General features: G+C 41.0%; 1 protein-coding gene and 1 long non-coding RNA gene across 22 annotated transcripts in view; one reads left to right on the forward strand and one right to left on the reverse strand.

Moving 5' to 3' along the window:
- Positions 1–26,480, forward strand: part of Unc80 (unc-80, NALCN activator) — a 231,236-nt gene that overhangs the window by 169,720 nt on the left and 35,036 nt on the right. For all 21 annotated transcript variants that reach the window (XM_017321274.2, XM_017321275.2, XM_011238547.3 and 18 more), the window contains 13 exons: positions 280–463; positions 1,612–1,706; positions 2,917–3,006; positions 3,982–4,083; positions 6,638–6,818; positions 8,737–9,005; positions 10,747–10,881; positions 11,267–11,405; positions 12,040–12,136; positions 13,826–13,996; positions 15,662–15,754; positions 16,376–16,411; positions 16,750–16,968. In XM_017321274.2, coding sequence (XP_017176763.1) covers positions 280–463; positions 1,612–1,706; positions 2,917–3,006; positions 3,982–4,083; positions 6,638–6,818; positions 8,737–9,005; positions 10,747–10,881; positions 11,267–11,405; positions 12,040–12,136; positions 13,826–13,996; positions 15,662–15,754; positions 16,376–16,411; positions 16,750–16,968 — 1,811 coding nt within the window. The remainder of the gene's footprint in view (positions 1–279; positions 464–1,611; positions 1,707–2,916; positions 3,007–3,981; positions 4,084–6,637; positions 6,819–8,736; positions 9,006–10,746; positions 10,882–11,266; positions 11,406–12,039; positions 12,137–13,825; positions 13,997–15,661; positions 15,755–16,375; positions 16,412–16,749; positions 16,969–26,480) is intronic.
- Gm39655 lies at positions 12,078–15,683 on the reverse strand. The gene is made up of 3 exons (XR_865491.2): positions 15,579–15,683; positions 13,214–13,264; positions 12,078–12,166 (listed from the first exon to the last, which is right to left on the reverse strand). It is a non-coding gene; the product is annotated as a predicted gene, 39655 (long non-coding RNA).

Below are 26,480 nucleotides of genomic sequence, written 5' to 3' on the forward strand. Positions count from 1 at the left end.
TTTATCTTGTCTGTGACTAATTTGGTCTTCTTTCTCAGTGTCCATTTGTTGGCTAGCCCAGGGGAAAAAAAATAAGTGCCCAATCCACGTGAGAGCCAGCTCGGTCAAGTTCTCCTGTTGTCTCTTCTCCTGATTAGAATCATTAGAAGTGTTACAGAAACATTTGAGCAGAGATTATATGAATGTTAAGATGATTTCATCTTAAAAACAAAAGCCAAGACAATGGGAACAAGAGTGTAAGAAGAATGTGACTCTGTCGCTGTTGGTGTTTTGCTTCAGGTGGGGTTAATCATGTACTTTGTGAGGACCCCGTGTGAGTGGGGTATGGATGCCATCTCTGCCACGCTGACCTTCCTGTGGGAGGTGGTCGGATATGTGGAGGGCCTCTTCTTCAAGGATCTCAAGCAGACGATGAAGAAGGAGCAATGCGAAGTGAAGCTGCTGGTCACTGCTTCCATGCCAGGTGAATCCACATGTATATTGACACATGTATGTGTTTACCATCCTGCAAAAAGACATGGGGCTTTTTCATTCACAAGAAAAATAGAGATCCAACCCCGGGCATTGCATGCATTTAAGAATTTTTGTTTAGAAGTGTCAGAGGAAATATAATGGCCCCTTCAAAAGTCAGAGCTTGTGGGATGAAAAGGCAGACATCTGAACAGAGTGCCTGTGAATCAGACCTTGAAGAGGAGCCAAGGTTAAAGATTTATTTAAGTGTGTAGCAGAGGGCCCGTTAAACTGAAAGCCATTGTGAGTGAGTTTTTGGCACTGCTGTTTGAATGACACTGTTTGTATGGCAAGGACCCTGGGCCTTTGTAAACCCAATGAGAGGAGGCTTTATGAAAAACTGGAAGGGGAGGGGAAAAAAAAAACAGGAAAAGGGAGAATTAGAAAAGAACACAGCATGTAGCATAAACATAGATACAGTTAGTTCCTCTTCACACAGCGCATCAGGGTTGTCTCTAAGACGAAGATTTTACTAATGTTTTATCGCCATGTGGGGAGTATCGTGAAATGCAGATGGAAATAAAGAGGAAGAGTCTATGCAGAGGTGAGGACACAAGTTCCAGCAGCCAAGAAGTCCACGTTAAAACCAACACTGCCCTTCATAAGGCTTAGAACTGGCATTATCTGTGGGAAAAATAAAGCCATTTCTCATGCTTCCTTTCCATGTAGCTGATATATAAGTGTGATTACTAACTCACAGTTGTGATGGACACATTAGTTTTTGTATATCAATGCTTACTTAGAAGGCCTGGTTTGTGATAACCATTGAACAGGTGGCGTGGATGATTGGTTATGTATTTGTACACTGCGTAGAGTATGCAAAAGAAAAATAGGCCTTTTTTTAAATATCAAAAAAGCCATATTGGCACTCACATTCTTAAGAGTTTGGCAACATAGCTGATTTTTTTTTTATCAGCCTGAGCTATCAGGAATAGATAAGACCCTATTTCTCATTTCAAGAACAAACTACCTAAAGGGAAAAGTACTTTGATATCAACGACAATGAATACCAGCTTATTTACACTATTTTAATTTTAATGTTTTATGCCTTAAATGAAAACTTACATGAAAGACTATGTGCATGGCATGTATTTTGAATAGGTACCAAAACCTTGGTAGTCCATGGGCAGAATGAGTGTGACATCCCAACACAGCTGCCAGTACATGAAGACACTCAGTTTGAAGCCCTGCTGAAGGTAGGAGAGTTTTGTCTTGTTTTTGACAGAAATAATTTTTATGCATACCAATGCTCCCACAGTAAACATGTTTTGGAGTTAAAATAAGTGGCATTTTCTGTATTCATATGAACACACCCAGTTCTTCACTCGCCAGGGCTTCCTCTACTATTGTACACTTATGTAAGTTCCCCCAGTTGTAACTGATGTTTTAACTCTGCATTAAAGCAGTCAAAATTGGGCAAATTCTGTCCCAAACATCAGTGCTGCCTTGGATGCTATTTCCAACTCCCCCTGAAAGCTGTAGAATCTGGTTTAGGAATATTTGGTGCTACTGTGCCATAGTTTTGCTCTCAAAGTAAATTCAGTCTGTCAACTGATAAAATACCAAGTGGAATCTATATGCAGGAAATATATTCCTTAGGGAAAAAATCAGGTAGGCAAAGAAAGAATTTTCTTTTTTTCTTTTTTAATTGAAAATAGTTTTTTTATTTAAAATTGAAAACAGAAGTTTTAATTTGAAATTGAAGATAAAAATATTTTTCATATCATACATTCTGATCCGGAGCCCAACTCTTCAGAAATCTTACCTCACTAGGTAAGACTGGAACCCAGTTCTGAATCCTAATATAAGTAGACAAATGTAGTGGGTACCATGACTTCTGTCTCAGACTTTTTCGAGATCTCCAGTGAATATGTAAGGTCCTTGGAAGCTAGCAAGCTCGTAACATCATTTGCATACTTGAGTTGAACGGTGGATACCAAGGTTTGAACAGCCTGTTCCCTCCATGGCTTCACTGCAGCCAGTCTAACATAAATCATAGAACCTCCCTGGCCAGTTTCCTTTATCAGAAGTAGCATAGCAGTTTGATTGTACAGGTTTTTCCATGGAAAGCTCTGGAGATAATTTACAATAATCAGTGGATGTGTTATAGTTTGGAGTATTCTTGATGCTGTTACAAAGCATGCTTTCCCTAATCCCATGCCTACGAGGTGCCAGTGCTCCTTCACACACTAGCACTTGATCAGGATTAAAACTGGGCCACTTTAGACAGTGTAAGAATAGATGATTCACATTACCAGTCTTTACTATTTTTTCCTTTAGGTAAATTTAGCACTATAGGTTCTCTTGTCCCTGTACGAATTATCCTGTGTCTTTCTAGCATACTATCCATCGACCAAGTAATATACTCTCCATAGACAGGTATAAATTTTGTTGCTACTGTTGTAGGAGTGTCTGGAGTTTTTCAACATCCCAGAATCCCAGTCAACGCATTATTTTCTCATGGATAAACGATGGAACCTCATCCACTATAACAAGGTGAGTCTGCAGCCATGATGCCCATGCTGAGTTGTGTCGGGGCTCACCAAACCCTCCCTAAGTACAGATTATTATTGGTAAAGCATCATTGATTCAGGTTATCAGCATGGGCACGTGGGTCTCTTTGCCTCCAGGGCAATTGATTTACTTATCTGCCCCCGAATGTCCTTATTTGTAAAGGGAAAGTGAGAATGGTACAAGTGCTGGTGTATTGTAGTCACTGCAGGAGATATGCCAGCTTAGGCAGTTAACTACTTGTCACAGTTGATATGGGTGGATAATTCACATTTTTGTATTGTATTGGCAGCTCTTCTCATTGCTGTGGCCAAGTGCCACACAGAAAGGAACTTAAGAGAGGGAAGTTTAATTTGGCTCACAGTTGAGAGAATACAGCCCATCGAGGCTAGAAATGCATGGTGACGGGACAAGCAAAGGACATCAGTTATATGGCATCTACAGTCAGAAAGCAGACCAAGGTTGTCTGTGCTCAACTTGCTTTCTCCTTTTGATTCGGTCCTGGTCCACAGCCCATGAGGTTAAGTTGACAGTGAAGACTGACCATCTCATGCGTACAGTATTGGCAACTGCCTGCCTGTTTGGAATTTTAGCTCTATCTTGACTTTCTTTCTCTTCTTTTTAAACATGATGATGGGAATATGATCTGATGAAGAAAATAGCACCTCAGGTGGTCCCCAGCATCACTTTAGATTAGTGTATCTAGATTAGTGTATCTCCTGACCTTGTGCCCCGTGCTGACAGTGGGTAGCCTGACTGGGCAGAGTGAAGCTTTCCTGAGGAGGGGGTTTTGCTTTTTTTTTAGGGTTCTATGGAGATGAGGAGTGTAAGGTAACAAGAATAAAAATCATTAGAAAATAAATGAATATTTTATCTACCTGAGTTTTGGGTAAAGAAAAAATGAAAATAAAAAGAACTAGTTTTGAGCTGGTTTTTCTCTCTGTGTGTTACCCACCACAGACCTATGTTCGAGACATTTATCCCTTCCGGAGGTCCGTCTCGCCACAGCTGAATCTCGTCCACATGCATCCGGAGAAGGGGCAGGAGCTCATTCAGAAGCAGGTGTTTAATCATGCCTTTTTATTCTGGGTCATGTTCGGGGGGAGGTAATCTGTAAACACGCTCTCAGCCTTGAGAATTTGCAATTCTACTGTATACTTCTCCTTAGATAATGAATAATAAATTAAATAGCCATGCTCAAAATAATGTGCCCTCAAAAATGCAAGTTTTCTACATTGGATCATGGTATGTAATGTATTCAGAGAAACTCACTTGGGATAATATGAAGCATATAATAGAAATACTCTAACTTATTAAACGGGCTACTTTCTAGGTATGAGTATACTTTTATAAAATAATATTAAAAAGTACACAAGTGACTTACAATAGTGTATGACTGGGAGGTGACGTCAGATCTAGAGTTCAAGCTCATCTTCAGCGACATATGAATTTCAAGGACAGCCTGGACTCCATGAGACCTTCTCTCAAAGAAAAAATTAGGGGCTGGGAAGATGGCTCAGTGGGTAAAGTGCTTGCTGTGTAAGCATAAAGACATGAGTTCTAATCCCCAATACACACAAAAGGCTACGAGTGGGAGTGTGTATCTGTAATTCCAGCGCTAGGGGAAAGAAGAAGGCAGTAGATCCACAGAGCTTTCCGGCCAGCTACCTTCAATGAAATCATAAGCTCTAGGCTCTGCAATAGCTGATCTCAAAAATAAGATTGAAAGTAATAGAGGAAGACACACAAAACTGACCACGGGCAAGCACGCTTGTCTACACTCACGTGCCCCATGCACACAAAGGGTAAATAGTATATTTCATACACTACTGACACAGACTTAACCCAGATGAAAATAAGTTAGAATATGCATCTCAAAAGAGCATTGAACTAAGAGCCATCGGTCTAGATTCCGTCCCTACTGAGCAGCTAACTACAAATCTGACATTTAAAAAAAAAAAAAATCATGAAAAGACAGAGCCAAGCACTTGTACTTACGTTTGATACTGAAAAGCAGAATAGCGTTCACATGCTTGATCTCAAATCAGACTCTGACCTTAGGAAATTCAGCAATCTGCATGCAAAACATGACTTTATATGCCCTTCCAAAACTAATCGTTTTCTTAGTAAAATTTTAACGTGCACGTGTTTTATTAACTTTTTTTAAGCAAAGTATATAAAGAATAATTTGAAGATAGCGTTTAATTCAATTCTTCTGTACCCATCAAAGATGCTAATTTCACATTAGAATACTGTACTTGCGATAAATGAGGATGGCAACGTTTTAGAACACTAAAGTAAATCTTTAAGATGGCTAGCGTTAACTGCCTAAACTGCTTTTAAAAGAAAGAAGATGCTGTGTCTATAGCCAGGTGAAAGGTGCTGGCTTAAAACTGAAAGGTCTTCACCATGAACAGTGTCACAGACCACCTTACCAGAGTGACCTCAGCCTTAAATTTTGACAGCAAGATAGTCAAAAGCATGGTCAAAAACACTACTATTATTTCTCCTATAGGGTTGCAGAACCCTTTAGCTCCTTTAGTACTTTCTCTAGTTCCTTCATTAGGGGCCCTGTGTTCCATTCAATAGATGACTGTGAGCATTCACTTCTGTATTTGAAAGGCACTGGCATAACAATATGAACTAACCAGTAGCCCCCAGAGCTGTGTTTCTAGTTGCATATGTAGCAGAGGAAGGCCTAGTCGGACATCAATGGGAGGAGAGGCCCTTAGTCTTGTGAAGAACATATGCCCCAGTACAGGGGAATGCCAGGGCCAGGAAGCAGGAGTGGGTGGGTTGGGGAGCAGGGTGGGGGGAGGTATAGGGGGCTTTGGGGGATAACATTTGAAATGTAAATAAAGAAAATATCTAATAAACAAAAAACAAACAAACAAAATGCTACTTCACAGGCACGTGTTTGTGAATATCACATATAAAATCACACTTCAAAGAGTGCCATAAAAGGGCACTTGTGGTCTCTACTCTAGGCTGGAATCTTGAGATATCTAAGTTCCCCAGAGAGATGAAGACAATATGGTCTGGCAGTACCATAACTTTCTGCAACAACAGTTCACGACTCAGGAACTTCATAATCCTATCCCTTGGCCCAGTGATTACCAAGAGAAAAGAAGAGACAGAGACCAAGAGCCACAAAACATGCCTTCTGAACTCTGGAACAAATGGGTTATCTAGGAACTATCAGCTTTTCTAGTATGTATTCCTAGATTCCACTTTGTCCTTTTGTTAAAAAGACAAACCCAGAACCACCGGGGAACAGCTTAAGGCACCTGTGGAGAAGCAGCAGCAATTGTAACTGCCAGCTCCCCATTAGAGAAAGGCTTCTGTGTTAGGATGCCCACACAAACGCGGCTCTGTGTAGTTCTGGACTCTCTTGACAATCCCTTCCTTGTGCTTCTTGAGGCCATAGTATCCTTGAGCTCAGACAGCACCAGGGACGGAGAGTCCATTAAACACTCTCTTCTTCCTACGTGGTAAAAACACCCTTTCCTCTTTCCACCCCTCCCCGTCTCATTTTACCATCCTGGTTTGTTACTGAAGATCCTCAGAGTTAGGAACTCTTCAAGTTCCTAACTCAGCTCTCTGACTGCGCCTTCAGGTGTTCACCCGGAAGCTGGAGGAAGTAGGGCGGGTTTTGTTCCTCATCTCCCTTACCCAGAAGATCCCCACGGCCCACAAGCAGTCACATGTCTCCATGCTCCAGGAGGACCTTCTGCGGCTGCCCTCCTTCCCGCGGAGTGCAATAGACGCTGAGTTTTCTCTCTTCAGTGACCCGCAAGGTACTATGGAGAAAATAAAAAAAAGCGCCATTCCTCTTGGTTTGATCTGTCCACTGGACCCCAGGGGTTGTCAAACCTGAGATAGGCTGGAGGTTGTGTTGAAACTCAGATTGAGTGCATAAGAAGATTAAAGGGAGTCAGTCTAATCCCGCACAAGTCAGAACAGTAGCTGACTCTGGGCTGGGAAGAAGTTGGCAAAGGCATGAGGGAACTTTAGGAAAGCACAAAACTTAGCTACATGGTCCTTGGATTCTGTGTACCTGAGTACATACTGCCAAGGACCCGCCTCAGCTTGGAGGGAGTTCTGAGAGAAGGGGTGTCTGGGAATGGTGAAAACAAATGACTCAAAGTCAAATAGTGGGTCCAAGCTGGCAGCCTAGGACCTGCTGAGATGGCTTTCCAGGCTGCCAGCTTGGACCCACAATTTGACTTTCCCTGTCTGCCTGCCTCTCCTTCCCTCCCTCCTTCCCTTCCTCTCTCTCCCAGTTACTCTCCTTCCCTGTCCCTGTCCCTCCCTTTCCCTCTCTCTCTCTCTCTCTCCCTGCCTGTTCTTCTCCCTCCCCTCCCCTTCACTCCCTCCCTCTCTCTCCTCCTCCCCCCCACCCCCCCAGACATCCCTCATCCCTCTATTGCCTAGTAAAATTGTAAAAGCTATGTATCTGGATTGCTCATGGGTTTTTTTTTTTTTGACTGAAATCAGAAAAGCTGCTATTAAAAAAAATCTTGAATTTTCTGACCAAATCAGAAATCTTGTTAGAAAAAGAAATACTTGGAGAGCTGTTTTTGCTCTCCAGAGATCTCCAGACAGCTCAGCTCTCTCCAGAGAAATTCTAAACAAGAACTGATCTCAGGCTGTGCTGGCTCCTCTCAGGCAGACCAAAAGCCCACTTTTTAATTTACATATCAAATCAGTCATTTACTTCACTCCACAGCTAGTACTGGGTCCAGAAAATATGTACATTATTACACAAACAAGCCTTACACCCACGGCAGCCATCTACACTCATTGAGGCTCACCTGGGGCTTTGTCCCAGGGGCAGGAGCTATGCCACTCCGTCCCCACTAAGGCTATGCGGGGCTCAAGAACATATTGTTGCAAAACCCATTGGATATGCCCATTTAAGTTCTTTGCATTTTATTGTAACTTATGCCTAATGTGTGATAGAGCCAAAGAAATAGCAAGAAACCCAGCTGAGAACCTCACATCACTGATTTGAGACAAGCAACTTCAATTAACATCTCTTTACTTCAGAGTTTCTAACAGAAAGTGTTCTGGTCCCCTAACAAGTTGAACAGGGGCTGTCTCAGGCTTTGTTCCCTACCATTCAATCCCCTTTCCCACTACTTGAACTGCCTGGTTGGGCCTCTGTGGGAGAAGATGTGACTACACCTGCTGGGACTAGATGCCCCAGAGTGGGGTGGTACCCAAGGGGGCTTCTCCCCTTCTCTAAAGAGAAGTAGTAGGGTCACTGAAGGGAAGGATTTATAAGGGTGAGACTGGGAAGCAAGGAGGGAAGGGAGCTGTGATCAGATATAAAGTAAATAAAAAATTAAAAGAAAGAGAGAGAGAGGAAGAGAGAGTGTGTGTTCTGATCTAAACAGAGATAAGAAAAGGCAGGCACTGATGTCAGCCCTAACCATTGTCCAACTACAATATCTCTTTCAGTGATGCAGTTCATTTAACAGCACAGCACTGCAGATACCTGTCCTGGCTTGCCTAGAGTGCAATCAAAGAGATGTGCACAGATCCTTAGAGATGCAAGAAGTGCTGTGCTGGGAAACCTTTTGGCTGGACATATTCTGGAGTGGGAACAAATAAATGGGAAATGGTTGCGCCCTGGCATTTGATGGAGGGCTTATGCTGCTGACAGGGCCGGTGTGGAGCTAATTCTGCCTCTGCTGTTTCCTGTTCTCACAGCTGGGAAGGAACTGTTTGGCCTCGACACCCTGCAGAAAAGCTTGTGGATCCAACTCCTGGAGGAGATGTTCCTGGGCATGCCGAGCGAGTTTCCCTGGGGAGACGAAATCATGCTTTTTCTCAATGTGTTCAATGGGGCTCTGATTCTCCACCCAGAAGACAGTGCCCTGCTCAGGCAGTACGCAGCCACTGTCATCAACACAGCTGTCCACTTCAATCACCTGTTCTCTCTTAGTGGCTACCAGTGGATTCTCCCCACCATGCTGCAGGTGCCTGGAGTCTCCTATCCCATCTACAAAAGTAACCCAGCCCTGCTCAGACCAAGCAATCTTATAATATCTGTAAAGAAGCATTTCCATGGCAAAGTTATTGCCTTTGTAACTGCTGAAGGCACCCAGTGAAATCACCACATAGATTTTTTTCAAGAGCTCACACTATTTGGTGCTGTCGTGAGATTCTGCCCCAGAGTTAGGGACTGGGATAGTCTTCCCATGTCACATAGCACAGTAACTCCAAAAATGTGGCATCTGGATCAGCAGCCTGAGTACCCCCAACAACAATTCACTCTACTGGGCCCCATCTCAGACCTGCCAAATAAGAAACTCTGTGTGAGGGCCCAGCAGTGTGTGTTTTTACCAAGCCTTGTGGTAGTGCAGATATTGTAAACAGTGAGAGACACCCTGTGCTGTCCTTGAGGGAACTGGATGGCTGGCTGCCATCTGTTGTGGCCTCAGTTTGAACAGGGATTTCTAGTGCCATAAATTTAGGTGCAAGGGATAGGAGGAGCTGACTTTTTCTGTCCAGTGTGCACCTGACTCTACTTGGGAGTACAATACTGAGTGCACCTGACTCTACTTAGGAGTACAATACTGAAGATAAGTCAGACAGGACCTGGGGCTAATTTGAGCTGCCTGTTTGGGGGAACATTTTAATGAACATTATGAAAGTAGTGTACGTTTGTACAAAATACAATCTGCTTCTTCCAGTGATGGCAAGAAACCTGTTTACCACAGGACTATCTGCCTCATTTTCAAGTAATAGCATTTCCTCTTTTACCCAGCGTAATTACACTCACTGTAAAATTGAGACAATACATTTAAACAAAACATGCAGATCACCTGCAACTCTTCTTCCCAGAAAACATTTCTGTTCCCTGAATATAACACACAGGCATCAAAAAATAAAGCTACGTTATACTATATATTCAAATGAATAGTCTTTTTCTAGTAACAAAAGACCATCATCTTGTGAATTTCGTACAGCTATTGAGCTTTAAAGCATCAACAACTACACTTCTGTCATTTAGAGATTTTATTTTACCCCGGTCAGAATGGACAAAGATCTCAAACCAGCAGACAAACCCCTAGAACAAATGAGGACAGTGCTGGCAAGGATGTGGGAAGGGGCAGCGCTTACCCAAAGCTGTGAAAGACACAAGCTGGTGCCACCTCTGGAGATCAGAGTGAAAGTGCCTAGGAACAAAACAGACATCTACTACACAATCCACCTGTACTCCTCATGGCCGTGTGCCCAAAGGATGCTGGAGCTACTACAGAGATGCCTACCTGTCCCTCAGCAGCCAGGAAACAGCCCAGGTGCCCATCACCTGATGGGTAGATAATGAAAGTGTGTTTTATTTACACAGTACACGTACCATAATCAGCTTAACAAGCTACCACTTATTATTAACTTATTTCAAGTTTTTCACTATTACAACTAGTCAGAAGCAGGTATTTTATGGTAAACTTTGTGTCTACTTCTTTCATTGAAATAAATGTCTAGTCATAAGCTTCCTAGGGGGGAAAATCTAGAAAATATGTTTATGGTTTATAGGAATTTTATGTCTATCACCAAGTTATCTCAAGAAAGCTGATGCTATATTACACTCCATACCAGTGGGAAACACTAGCCCCTTTCTGTATTTCCTAGGACTATGGGAAGTTTTATAAGTAAACACAACTCTGGCACACTGTGAAGGCATTTTCTAAGTATGGGGCTATTTCTCTGTAGGTATACTCAGACTATGAAAGCAACCCCCAGCTGCGTCGCGCCATCGAATTTGCCTGCCACCAGTTCTACATCCTACACAGAAAGCCCTTTGTGCTCCAACTGTTTGCTAGTGTGGCCCCTCTTCTGGAGTTCCCGGTGAGTAAGATCTGAGTGACAAGTGAAAATTTCCTACCAAAGAGAACTTTTAAAGGCAACGGCAGGGAGTCAGGCATCACTTGTGTTTGGGCACAGTGCAGAGGCAGGCAAGGTGTTGTAAAACTCCAGAGTGGACAGGAAGGAAGCTTAAAACATGTGTGACTTATTGCTGGCATTTGTAGAGCCCTAAAATTCTTCAGCAGAATGTCAGACAGAGTTATATAAGGTGAATTGCACATAGATATTCTGATACATACATATATACATATGTATATATGTATGTATGTATTTGCCTTACAAGTTTTGAATTTCCAATTGGCAATATTAGTAATAACGTGACAATCAATGAACTGAAAGTGGTGTCTTTTGTTTTGTTTTTATGCAGGATGCTGCCAATACAGGGTCCAGCAAAGGTGTGTCTGCTCAGTGCCTGTTTGACTTGCTGCAGTCTCTGGAGGGAGAAACCACTGACATATTGGACATTCTAGAGCTGGTTAAAGCTGAGAAGCCCCTTAAGTCACTAGGTAACTGCAACCCCACCCCAGTATTTTTTTTCCCTGTTGCAATTATTCAAATAAATGTATGTATGTCTATAATCAATTATAACTAACTATGCATAACTAAAATGATTATATAGTATGTGCAACTAGATCAAAAACAAATAGAACAATGTTACACATTGAGTGAGTAGAATTTTTTTATATATAATTTTCTTGTCTTAAATTTCTTGAGAATCTACAGAATAAGGAATCCTCCGTCATGAAAATCATAGTAAACATTTCTCAATAGTTCCCCACCCACTCACACATTTTAATTTCATCAGTTCTAGGCAAATAGACTTCTCTAATCATCTGTTGTGGTTATGTGATGTATAAAATTAGATATACTTCAAAGATAAAGCTTTCTGTTCTACCTCAGACAATTAAAATGCCTGAGTAGCTTCTGTTAGGTGAGATTGTTAAAATCTCCCTTATTTGTGATCCAGTTGTTTGAATGTGGGAAGCAGAGTTCTGTTCCCTTCAGATGAGAAACATATAGTTTGCGGAATTCAGAAATGAAAATCTAAGAGATAAAAGGTCAAATGCAGCAGGAAAGACAAGGTCTTTGGTGGCAATGCTGGCTGCTTCTCCTGGAGTCACACACACTGCATCTTTGCAGATTTCTGCTATGGGAATGAAGACCTGACATTCTCCATCAGTGAAGCCATCAAGCTCTGCGTCACCGTGGTGGCTTACGCTCCTGAGTCATTCCGAAGGTGAAGTAACCACAGCCTTCCTTTCCGTTCCTGGTGATGAGTAGGTGTAGGAAAGAAATGAAACTGAATGAGGAAGCTTGCATTTGGCACATCTTTCTGTAACATTCTGATGAGCAATCTCCTAAAAAACCGAATTTAGAATTTTTTTTTTAATAGCAGAAGTTCTGAAAAATACTGTAAATCTTCCTGAATTTGAAATCCCCAAATTTGGATTTCTATACAGAGGCAAAGATGTTTACTCTTGTTAAAAAATATTTTTCCACTTACATAATTACAAGCTGTTAGCAGACAAAATTTCATAACAGACATTTAAACCATCTGTGAAAACCCCCTCTGAAGACTGAGGACACAAAGGACAGTGATATACATCTCCTGTTTTATTTTGACACAAACAGGGAAGCAAATGATTCACATAGGAAGTGAGTCACTCCAGTTCCAGGAAGTTGGCTCTGGTCAGATAGCTAAGTTTCATCTCCTTTTAACAACCCTGCTCTGTTGGCACACACTCCAGGGAAAGAGGAGCCAAGCTTACTTTGCTCACGGTCTTTGTACATCTGCTCTTTAGATGGGTGTCTCCTCTCCCCTACAACTGAATGATTAGAGGACAAAAGGTAGCCAGGATTTGTCTTAATTGAGCTCTTTTCTGGAAAGAAACGTCAGGGATAAATAAAAATGTAAGCTCCGGGTTTTTGTCATCTTTAATGAGAAGTTGACATTATGCAAAAGGTAGACAGCCATCTAACTGTGGTCTTTAATAGAAGAAACTCTGCAGTCTGTAGTGTGTGGCCTTGCTCCCAGTTCCCTGTCCCTCCTGCAATACTCAGCTCCAGCAAGCACTCTAGAGTGAACACAGACATCCTGTTCTGTTTTGTATTCTACACATCATCAGTTAGATGCCTCAGATTATCAGTGACATTAAGACCTTGGTGACCTACGGCAAAACCCTTTACTTTTTTTGGGAAATACACTGATTTCTTGCCTCCTTTTGCTAGGCCATCATAGATATATTAGGACCTAAAAATGTGTCATAGCTTTAACTCCATACCCACCAAGTTCTGAAAATTGTCACCTTCTTACCGTAGAGTTCTGAGTCTATGCAGATATCCCTTCAGAAGGCAGGGCCTGGTGCTGAAAGAGACATGGCAGAAATGCTTGGTGTTTTGGTTCAATCTTCTCTTTAAGTTGAGGTTTCTGACATCTCTTTACTCTACCAAGTGTGCCGCCTATCCAGTGAGGCATGTCCTCTCACTCTCTTAAGGATGTATTGCCAGATTCCATCAAAATAACAGTATCTACCAACTCTTGCTTCAAAATGGCTTAGGCTTCCAAAGGCAGCTTCTTAGGAGAGGATTTAATAGTGTCTCAAAATTACTTCAGCTGAAAAACTGCCCTTAACACATTCTCAAACTGAGGCTTTGCTGAGAAACGAAGCCTGTTACTCGGAATGGTCTGTAGCACCCTGCCATTAGTCTGCTCTTCTTCCAGCCACTTACATAAACAGCTAATTCTTACTTAGCTCATGTTTCATTAAGAGAGGCTTTTTCACCTGTTGCTGGGTGCTAAATTAATGCATGATTGTTTTTGCTTGGTGTTATACAAGAAAGGGAATAGAATTCCCCTGGTGGCATTTCCATGCTCCTGGATGTCACAGGGTCCAATGTGACCTGGCTTTCTTTCTGGTATTTACAGCCTTCAGATGCTAATGGTCTTGGAGGCTTTAGTTCCATGCTACCTACAGAAGATGAAGAGGCAGACGTCCCAGGTAGAGACAGTGCCTGCTGCCCGGGAGGAGATTGCTGCCACAGCTGCTCTGGCCACATCACTACAAGCCCTTTTGTACAGTGTGGAGGTCCTCACCAGGTAATCTCACAGGCAGATATCTACAGCCTAAAACATGTATTTATTGAAAAGAGGAGGAAACTGGTTGTGACTAACCAACCTGGCCTTTGTTTATGGCTTACAGACAACTTTCTTATGGCTTATAACTGTAAATACTACCTAAATTACCTGGATATTTAGTGCTAAGTACTCTGAATAGTGAGTGACAGTAGCAATAATGATGACTTTTCTACATGATTACTAAACACACAATTACATATAACTTGATGAGTTTCTATGGAGATTTTTTTAGGCCAGTGGTAAACAAATCTTTAGCAAAGGGATTGTTATTGAATATGAAGATGCAAGCCACATTTTTAATTAGTTATTTGATTAGTTTTTAGTTTTTTGCCTTTACAGAAAGAGACAAAGGGGTGCAGGCAAGAGAGAGGACACGTTGTGAGGACCAGTTCTCCCCTTCCATCATGTGGGTCCCAGGAACTGAACTTCCTTTGTCAGGCTTGGGGCCAAGCAGCTTCACTCCCTGAGCCATCTTGCTCACCCTATTCAATTACTTTGAGATGTGTATTTGTAACTCTAACTAAGCATTCTTTTATTATTTTATTACTCATAAAGAGTAGGATTTTTACTGTAATTTTAGAAACTACAAATCAAATATAAACTTCAGAATATTACTCTATTATTGGGAAGAAGCCCCACGTGTGTACCAGAGTTTAGCCCTAAACAAAGTTCAGGAAGCTGTCCTATGAGGCAATTTTTGGGTGTAAATGAAAGCTGAGCTATCCCAGCAAGAAAGGCATGATGGGAGCTGTAGGTCCACAGAGGATGGCTGGCTGAGAGCAGAAAAGGCAAGAACAATTTGGGAACTGTCTGCTGTTAGCATTCTGCCTCAACTCCACACCACAATTACCTGGCAACAGCCAGATAGGCCTGACCCACTTATTTTATAAAGGGGCTGTTTGCCCCCTCCTCACTCTTTTGTTCTCTTGTTTGTCTCTTGCCCTCTTGGGTTCTTCCCTTCCTCTTCCCTTCCCTTCTCTATTCCCTTCCCCCTCTCTCCATGTGTTCATGGCCAGCCTCTACTTCTCTACTCTCTTCCCCTCTCTGCCTTTCTCTGACTCTACTACCCTCTTAATTCCCTTTCCCATGCCCTGAACAAGCTCTATTCTATACTACACTATGGTGTGGCTGGTCCCTCAGGGGGAAGGGATGCCTCAACATGGGCCCACTGAGATATCCCCTTCCCCCATACCTCACCACACACCCTCATAGATCATATTCTCTCTCTCTCTCTCTCTCTCTCTCTCTCTCTCTCTCTCTCTCTCTCTCTCTCTCTCTCTCTCTCTCTCTCTCTCTACCTTTTTATAAACACATTACGTGCCACCTAAGGAACTGCTGAGTTATCTTCTTAGTATCAGTTGGCACTTACAGTTTGAGCACAAGTCTTCTTTGAGGAGTCATGCCTTACTACTGAGAACCAAGACTTAGAACTTAAACTCTGTTATGTGTATAGAACTGGGAAGGAGCTTGGTCTGATAATGGCCTCTCAAGACTGAAGAGTTCAAAGCTGGACCACCTATCCTTTTAAGATTTGCAAACTTACTTAGGTGGGCTTCCCAGCTTGAGAATTTCAGAAATGTCTCCTCCTCTGTTGCTTTGTTCCGGAAACCACTGTTACTGTTGCAGGCCCATGACAGCCCCACAGATGAGCAGGAGTGACCAAGGTCACAAGGGAACCACCACAGCCAACCATACCATGTCGTCTGGAGTGAACACCAGGTAACTCACTGTGCCCTCTGCTTCTGTGGCCTCTCAGATGCAGTTCAGTAGCTAGGGATGAGACAAATCCTGAAAACAAAAACAAACAAACAAACAAACATTTCACAGCATTAAATATGAAACTCTATAAGGAAAACATCCCAAGATAAGAAAAGAGTGATAGTTTAGAGATACAGAAAATACCAGAGCTGGTTAGAAAATCATGATAAACTCACGCAGCCTTCATGATGTAGCACTTGTGCTGGGTCTGTTGGACTCCAAGATGACCAGAGACTTCACCAAGTCTTGGAGCAGAGAGACCCTCTCCTCCCCATCATGTTTGAAAATAAGACACAGATTTCAAAGTTGTTGGGTTTTTTTTTTTCATCCCCTCCTTTGGCTATATCCCATGAGTTTATATCAATTCGTACATTTTTCTTTATGCTCCTCATATGACAATGAAACAAGTTTTATAGGAACTATAATTGCTGTATATCTGGTGACCTGATGAAAGAAGACAGTACCTTGAAGGGTTAATATGCAATGTGCATTTATCAAAGTGCACCAAAGGCTTTGATATGAGCAGGCTCTGCCAAGGAATCCCCTTCTTGCTCTAAAGCCAGTTGCTCTTCTGATTCACAGGTACCCGGAGCAAGGAGCCAAGCTGCACTTTATCAGGTACGGAAAGACTTGCTCCGTCTTCACACCCTTTCTGAAGCACTGAGATGATTTCTTTAGACCTGGGTACCATGTCCATTTAACTAACTCCTGCGGTGGATGCATGATGTAACCGTTTCCATGTTAATCCTGAGGAAATGGCTCTGGGAAAGCCACTGCAGTGTGGTCTTCTGGGATGATAAATTTTCTTCATCCCCCAAAGGAGCTTCTGTGGAGCCCTGCCTACCACCTACCAGCTTCGGTGGGAAGCATATTTCTCTGCAATGGGACACCCTTCACTCATAGTAACCAAGTGCCCATGTTCTCTGAATCCTAGTTAATCTTTCCCAATCCCACAGGGAAAACCTCCATTTACTAGAGGAAGGGCAAGGCCTTCCCAGAGAAGAACTAGATGAACGAATTTCTCGAGAAGAATTCAGAAGACCCCGGGAATCTCTGCTGAACATTTGCACGGAATTCTATAAGCACTGCGGGCCGAGGCTGAAGATCCTGCAAAACCTAGCTGGGGAGCCACGGGTCACTGCCCTGGAGCTGCTGGATGTGAAGTCTCACATGAGGTACCCACGCAAGTGCCTCACCTCTGCCTGGGATGCTAAGAGCTTAAGCCATGTGTCTGTGTCTGTGTGCTGGGATGAACCAGGAAGTGGGGGATGCTCTGGGAGTGGGAAGGCTTCCTCCAGGAAAAGGAAGGAGATTCTTAGAATAATTTGTTTCCTGTGACTTGGGTACATACCATTTAGATCCTTCTGGTAAAGTACACATTTTATCTATTAAAGAGATCTCAGAAATAGAAAATGTTTTAAAAATGGGAATTCAGTCTGTAACTTACTGTCTGGCAGATTTTTAAATGTGATCCCAGAGGACCTAGTAGCTGATTTCTAGCAGTTTTTAAAGGATCATAAGAATTCCTTCAAAGAAAAAGTTCATGGTTAACAAAAGACTTACTTTGAATGCTTAATCTATCTACAAAACTAAATGTTCAGTTCTCACCAACCTCTCCAGAAACTGCATTATAATTTGCCAAAACACATCAATTTCCTGAACAGTAATGGCTTTTTTTTTTCTTAAAATGATCATCTGAAAGGGATTTAGTAAGTGCTAGGTGAAGTTACAGAGGAGGGCAAAAGCATGACCTGAAAGCAAGCTCTTTCCCTGTCAGCCCCTTGCCTTTGCTGAGCTGTGGGCAGACACCCAGACATGCCCGAGAGCCCCAGCCCTCCCCTCCATACTGTGCAGTGCTGGGAAAGAGCTTGTTTCACTCTGAGGAGTGCAGCTCCTATACAGAAGGCTGCAGTGTTTCAAGAACCTGTTGTTGCCTTGGCAACTGAGGGCTCTATTTATTCTAATTCATCCAAGTAATTCTGTGAATAGACAAACATTGCATTCAAAGATAGGCATTTTGTGAATGTGTGTGTGTGTCTGTCTCTGTGTATGTGTCTGTGTGTCTATATGTCTGTCTGTGTCTGTATGTGTGTGTATATATGTTTCTGTCTCTGACTGTGTCTGTGTGTCTCTATGAGTATGTGATTGTCTGTCTCTATGTGTGTGTCTGTGCGTGTATGTCACGGTGGGTCTGTATCAGTATGTGTGTCCATACGTTTCTCTGTAGTTTTCATGCCTCTATGTGTCTGTATGTGTTTTGTATCTCTGTATGTGTTAGTGTTGTAAATCTGCATGTATGTGTCTGTGTGTTATGCTATGTGTGTTTTTATGTGTGTTTGTCTATTTCTGTGTATACATCTGTATATATCTATACATATCTGTCTGTGTATGAGTATATTTTGTGCATGTTTATGTGTGTCTAGGGTTTGTAGGACTATTCTATGAAAATGTCTTCTTTGGACATTTAAGGGAAGGAAAAATAGGGACTGGAGCACCCTCTAGAGGCTAACACTAGAGCTTAACAAATCCTAAGGGACTACTTGGTACTTGGTGTAGATTTAAGGTTCAATAGACATTAATACTAATGAAAATGATCTACATTATATTAGACATTAGTGCTGCAAAATAAAGCCCTAATTTTCAAGGTTATCATAGTCCATTTCAAAGGAAAAAATAACATGTTTGCAAGTACTAATATCACTTGTATAATTAACTGTTTATTGTTTTCAGGCAACATATAAACTATATGATACAAAGAGATAGAATACACTAAGTAGATTAGGAAAAGATAGTGCCACATGTACATATTTATGTTTGTGATGAGATTGGCACAAAAATTAATATGAAATTATATTAGATTTATTTCTGAACCATAAATTTGATATTGACCTTCTGGAGTCTTAAAGTAATTAGCAAAATATGATCTGCTATAAAACCATAATGCCAATAGAAGAAAAAAGTAATTGCTTGGTGAGATGACACTTATTAAAAATAATGCCGTCCATGGTGTTAACCCCAATAAGCAGTGAGCTAAGAAACAGAAGGATCAAAAGTTCATGGCCAGTTTAGTCTTCACAGTTCTGGGATAATTGTGGCTACACAAGGAGACCCTAGTCTCACTACAAACAAACAAGCAAGTAAATAAAACAAAGGACAAACAAAGTCTCCCGGTTGCTATTTGTTGAAAAGAAAAAGACTGGCACAAAGAACAGTGTCCCCCACAATTCCTCTCTAATAGATAAGGGAACAGCTCCGTGTGGCCATGTAGATAGTTGACATAATGTCATTATGTGATTTGTCACAAGCAAGCTTTCCAGAGCCAGGATAGGGTGAAAGGACAGCTACTTTAGAGGCTGAATTACTCAGATGATTCAAACCAAATGTCCCCTATTACTGTACTACTGAACAACAAGCTTTTGATGAAGACAAGCATATGCTTCTTTGACGAGTACAGATGTTCTGTGCTACACTGTGAAGGGGGCAGATCCAAATACATGGAGGCAGTGCCTACATATATTAATGTTTCTTGTAATGTGCGTGTGTGTGTATGTGTGTGTAAGTCAAACTAATCATAAATTTTATAATGTGAATCATATTTAAAAGTTTAAGAATAAATATTACCCAATCAGAAAAAAAAACTTAATTGTAAAAGGGAAAATGGGGGTTATATATTCCAAATACCACAGAAGATGTTTGCTCAAATAGTTTGGCTTAGGCCTTTTAAAGAGCTAGGAAACAGTGTTGAGGGAGTCTATACTCTTTGCATTTGCACAATATCTGATTGATTAATTTCAAGAGTCTCAGTGAAAATATTCTTGATTAGAGAGACTCTCTGGCCAAAAGGAATTTCCTGCCTTATTCTGTCCTCCTGCGTTCTCAAAGCAGCAGCATTTATGATGTTTTTCCTTCCTTTCTTTCCCTCTCCCTCAATTATCCTCGCTTTCTTGTCCCTGTTCCACTTTTTGTCCCATGCTATTTGTCTTCCCCTCCCTTCTCAGTGAGAAGAACTCTTGAGTTCCCATGGAAAAGGATTAACGATTTTCTTCTTTTTTTATTTATTACGTATTTTCCTCAATTACATTTCCAATGCTATCCCAAAAGTCCCCCATACCCTCCTACCCACTTCCCTACCCACTCATTCCCATTTTTTTTCTTAAAACACGAATCAGTGTGCAAATGCATGCTATCATGGAGGTAGGGTTGAAAAAAAACTGTATGAAAGGGAAACTTTCTTGTAGGCTCACCACTAATCCATTTTTCATCATGAAAGGCTAAAGAAATTTACATGTTAACCTCTAAATGTTATTTTTTTTCTCATTTCTGGCTCTAACTATTGTTCTCAAGCTTACATTAGATAGATCATTTTTCAAACATGTCCCAAAGCTATCTTTAAAACATATCTCTTAAGCCAGGCAGTGGTGACACATACCTTTAATCCCAGCACTTGGGAGGCAGAGGCAGGCAGATTTCTGAGTTTGGGGCCAGCCTGGTCTACAGAATGAGTTCCAGGACAACCAGGGCTACACAGAGAAACCCTATCTTGAAAACAAACAAACAAACAAACAAACCACATCTCTTCACTTGATCTTAAACAAAAGGCTGAGAAGCAATTAAAAAACACATCTCTTTAGAGAACTAAACTCTGGCACTTATTCAGCTACATAAGGAATTGCATTTAGTCAGATTGATTCACTTTCTTCAATAAACTATGGCTTACAAGAGTCCAAATTGGTTATTGTCACAGTAGAATGTCTGGGAATGTGCAGGGATAAGGTGAAGGTATCTAGAAGAGTCTATGTAGATAAAACTGCCCTTATTTGGATACAAGCCATCTAAGAAATCATTTTTGTATGACATGCAAAGACATAAATAATACAATGTGCTGACTATTTGAGTCATTTCTTTATGGCACCCATGCTCACACACAATTTCTAGGACAATGGCCCAGTTAGGAAAGAAGCCGGTGGTTATGAAGGGACAGTAAGTATTTCTTGGCCATGAATGGTTGTCATGAAGATGATGAATTGACCTTATGCATTCAAAATTAAGCATAGGAGGAAGATATTAGAGAGAATTTAGGAATCTAATATGACAGCAGCATCTAACAGTACAGACCTCTGAAGGTATAACCAATTCCCTTAATAATAATGAGTGCTTCTATGTGTGAAGCTAGTCAGATGGAATACATGTTAGGGCATCTAAGCTTTGGAGAGATAGGCAATGGCTTAGATGTTCTTCCTAAAGTGGAGTGCCTAGAGGGCAGGCATACTGTGGTTCCTTTTGAGCATTTATTTGCCTCTCCTAAACTACTAACTTTTCTCTTTATTAAAATGCTATAGTTAATATATGAGAAAAGTAAAAGTAGAATATTTCCAATGTACTACTTCTAATTAATTAATAGATCTCCACAGGTGTGTGTGCTCTGTGTGTGTGTGTGTGTGTGTGTGTGTGTGTGTGTGTGTGTGTGTGTATGTGTGTGTGTGTATGTAGAATTATATTCTCTGGCAATTGAGGATAAAGGAAATCGGCAGAGTTCCTCTCTAGCATGCACAAGTCCTGGGTTTTATTTTCAGGCATGATATCAGAATCTGTAATTCCAGAACTTGGAAGAATGAGGCAAAAGAATATGAAATTCCTTTTCACCAGAAAATATGAAAACCAGAAGATCCTGGACAGATGTTATACAGACACTAACAGAACACAAATACCAGCCCAGGCTACTATGTTAATGTTTCTTGCCAGCAAAACCCTCAATTACCATAGATGGAGAAACCAAAGTATTACATGACAAAACCAAATTCACAAAATATATTTCCACAAATCCAGCCCTTCAAAGGATAATACAGGGAAAACTCCAACACAAGGAGGAAAATAACACCCCAGAAAAAGCAAGAAAGTAATCCTTCAACAAACCTAAAAGAAGATATCCACAAGAACAGAATCCCAACTCTAACAATAAAAATAACAGGAAATAACAATTACTTTTCCGTAATATCTCTTAATATTAATGATCTCAATTTCTCAATAAAAGGACATAGACATCCCTTCTGGTCAGCCCTAGCACCAGGTCACATTGAGCACGGAGTCTGAGGACACCCCCAAGGTCCACAGAGCACTCTTCCCGGGATCTCAGGACCTCTGGTGAGTGGAACACAACTTCTGTTCCAATCCAATCATGAGAGACCTGAGACAGCATTAATTGGGAAAGCAGAAAACCTGGACTGACCAGGGTCACAAGTCCCGTCTCGTCGGCCACAGCACCGGGTCACCTTGGGCACGGAGTCTGCGAACACGCACAAGGTCCCCAGAGCACTCGCCACGGAATCTTAGGACCTCTGGTGAGTGGAACACAACTTCTGCCAGGAGGCAGGTTCGAACGCCAGATATCTGGGCACCTTCCCTGAAAGAGGAGAGCTTGCCTGCAGAGAGTGTTCTGACCACTGAAACTCAGGAGAGAGCTAGTCTCCCAGGTCTGCTGATAGAGACTAACAGAATCACAAGAGGAACAAGCTCTAACCAGAGACAACTATAACAACTGACTCCAGAGATTACCAGATGGCAAGAGGCAAACATAAGAATCTTACTAACAGAAACAAAGACCACTCACCATCATCAGAACGCAGCACTCCCACCTCACCCAGAACTGGGCACCCCAACACACCCGAAAAGCTAGACCCGGATTTAAGAGCATATCTCATGATGATGGTAGAGGACTTCAAGAAGGACTTTAATAACTCACTTAAAGAAATACAGGAGAACACTGCTAAAGAGTTATAAGTCCTTAAAGAAAAACAGGAAAACACAACCAAACAGGTAGAAGTCCTTAAAGAAAACCAGGAAAACACATCCAAACAGGTGATGGAAATGAACAAAACCATACTAGACCTAAAAAGCATAGTAGACACAATAAAGAAAACCCAAAATGAGGCAATGCTAGAAACAGAAACTCTATGAAAGAAATCTGGAACCATAGATGTAAGCATCGGCAACAGAATACAAGAGATGAAAGAGAGACTCTCAGGTGCAGAAGATTCCATAGAGAACATTGGCACAATAATCAAAGAAAATGCAAAATGCAAAATGCAAAAAGATCCTAACTCAAAACATCCAGAAAATCCAGGACACAATGAGAAGACCAAATCTATGGATAATAGGAGTAGATGAGAATGAAGATTTTCAACTTAAAGGGCCAGCAAATATCTTCAACAAAATTATAGAAGAAAACTTCCCAAACCTAAAGAAAGAGATGCCCATGAACATACAAGAAGCCTACAGAACTCCAAATAGACTGGACCAGAAAAGAAATTCCTCCCGACACATAATAATCAGAACAACAAATGCACTAAATAAAGATAGAATGTTAAAAGAAGTAAGGGGAAAAGGTCAAGTAACATATAAAGGCAGGCCTATCAGAATTACGCCAGACTTTTCACCAGAGACTATGAAAGCCAGAAGATCCTGGACAGATGTTATACAGACACTAAGAGAACACAAATGCCAGCCCAGGCTACTACTATATACAGCCAAACTCTCAATTACCATAGATGGAGAAACCAAAGTATTCCACGACAAAACCAAATTCACACATTATCTTTCCACGAATCCAGCACTTCAAAGGATAATAACAGAAAAAAAACAATACAAGGACGAAAACCATGCCCTAGAAAAAACAAGAAAGTAATCCTTCAACAAACCAAAAAGAAGACAGCCACAAGAACAGAATGCCAACTCTAACAACAAAAATAATAGGAAGCAACAATTACTTTTCCTTAATATCTCTTAATATCAATGGACTCAACTTCCCAATAAAAAGACATAGACTAACAGACTGGCTACACAAACAGGACCAACATTTTGCTGCTTACAGGAAACCCATCTCAGGGAAAAAGACAGACACTAAATCAGAGTGAAAAGCTGGAAAACAATTTTCCAAGCAAATGGTCTGAAGAAACAAGCTGGAGTAGCCATTCTAATATCGAATAAAATCAACTTCCAACCCAAAGTTATCAAAAAAGACAAGGAGGGACACTTCATACTCATCAAAGGTAAAATCCTCCAAGAGGAACTCTCTATTCTAAATATCTATGCTCCAAATGCAAGGGCAGCCACATTCATTAAAGAAACTTTAGTAAAGCTCAAAGCACACATTGCACCTCACACAATAATAGTGGGAGACTTCAACACACCACTTTCACCAATGGACAGATCATGGAAACAGAAACTAAACAGGGACACAGTGAAACTAACAGAAGTTATGAAACAAATGTATCTAACAGATATCTACATAACTTTTTATCCTAAAACAAAAGGATATGCCTTCTTCTCAGCACCTCATGGTACCTTCTCCAAAACTGACCACATAATTGGTCACAAAAAGAGCCTCAACATATACAAAAATACTGAAATTGTCCCATGCATCCTATCAGACCACCATGGACTAAGGCTGATCTTCAATAACAAAATAAATAATAGAGAACCATAATTCACGTGGAAACTGAACAACACTCTTCTCAATGATACCTTGGTCAAGGAAGGAACAAAGAAAGAAATTAAAAACTTTTTAGAGTTTAATGAAAATGAAGACACAACATACCCAAACTTATGGGACACAATGAAAGCATTTCTAAGAGGTAAACTCATAACTCTGGGTGCCTCCAAAAAGAAACAAGAGAGAGCACACACTAGCAGCTTGACAACACATCTAAAAGCTCTAGAAAAAAAGGAAGCAAATTCACCCAAGAGGAGTAGACAGCAGGAAATGATCAAACTCAGGGGCGAAATCAACCAAGTGGAAACAAGAACTATTCAAAGAATCAACCAAACGAGGAGCTGGTTCTTTGAGAAAATCAACAAGATAGATAAACCCTTAGCTAGACTCACTAGAGGGCACAGGGACAGCATCCTAATTAACAAAATCAGAAATGAAAAGGGAGACATAACAACAGATCCTGAAGAAACCCAAAACACCATCAGATCCTTCTACAAAAGGCTATCCTCAACGATAATGGAAACCTGGATGAAGTGGACAAATTTCTAGACAGATACCAGGTACCAAAGTTAAATCAGGATCAAGTTAATGAACTAAACAGTACCATATCCCCTAAAGAAATAGAAGCAGTCATTAATAGTCTCCCAACCAAAAAAAGCCGAGGACCACATGAGTTTAGTGCAGAGTTCTATCAGACCTTCAAAGAAGATCTAATTCCAGTTCTGCACAAACTATTCCACAAAATAGAAGCAGAAAGTACTCTACCCAATTCATTCTATGAAGCCACAATTACTCTGATACCTAAACCACAGAAAGATCCAACAAAGATAGAGAACTTCAGACCAATTTCCTTTATGAATATCGATGCAAAAATACTCAATAAAATACTTGCTAACCCAATCCAAGAACACATTAAAACAATCATCCATCCTGACCAAGTAGGTTTTATTCCAGGGAATCAGGGATGGTTTAATATATGGAAATCCATCAACATAATCCATTATATAAACAAACTCAAATGCAAAAACCACATGATAATCTCGTTAGACACGGAGAAAGCATTTGACAAAATCTAACATCCATTCATGATAAAAGTCTTGGAAAGATCAGGAACTCAGGGCCCATACCTAAACACGATAAAAGCAATCTACAGCAAACCAGTAGCCAACATCAAAGTAAATGCTGAGAAGCTGCAAGCAATCCCACTAAAATCAGGGACTAGACAAGGTTGCCCACTTTCTCCCTACCTATTCAACATTGTACTTGAAGTCCTAGCCAGAGCAATTCAACAACAAAAGGAAATCAAGGGGATACAAATTGGAAAGGAAGAAGTCAAAATATCACTTTTTGTAGATGATATGATAGTATGTATATATATATATGTGACCCTAAAAATTCCACCAGAAAACTCCTAAACCTGATAAACAGCTTTGATGAAGTAGCTGGATATAAAATTAACTCAAGTCAATGGCCTTTCTGTACACACACACACACACACACACACACACACACACACACACAAAAAAAAAAAAAAAAAACAGGCCAAGAAAGAATTTAGGGATAAAACACCCTTCTCAATAGTCACAAATAATATAAAATATCTTGGCGTGACTCTAACTAAGGAAGTGAAAGATCTGTATGAAAAGAACTTCAAGTCTCTGAAGAAAGAAATTAAAGAAGATCTCAGAAGATGGAAAGATCTCCCATGCTCGTGGATTGGCAGGATCAACATTGTAAAAATGGCTATCTTGCCAAAAGCAATCTACAGATTCAATGCAATCCCCATCAAAATTCCAACCCAATTCTTCAATGAATTAGAAAGAGCAATCTGCAAATTTAACTGGAATAACAAAAAACCTAGGATAGCAAAAACTCTTCTCAAGGATAAAAGAACCTCTGGTGGAATTATCATGCCTGACCTAAAGCTGTACTACAGAGCAATTGTGATTAAAAACTGCATTGTACTGGGATAGCGACAAGTAGACAAGTAGACCAGTGGAATAGAATTGAAGACCCAGAAATGAACCCACACACTAATGGTCACTTGATCTTTGACAAGGGAGCTAAAACCATCATGTGGAAAAAAGACAGCATTTTCAACAAATGGTGCTGGCTCAACTGGCAGTTAACATGTAGAAGAATGAGAATTGATCCATTTCTATCTCCTTGTACTAAGGTCAAATCTAAGTGGATCAAGGA

Source organism: Mus musculus, chromosome 1 (genome assembly GCF_000001635.26).
Source record: "Mus musculus strain C57BL/6J chromosome 1, GRCm38.p6 C57BL/6J".
NCBI classification, from domain to species: Eukaryota; Metazoa; Chordata; class Mammalia; order Rodentia; family Muridae; genus Mus; species Mus musculus.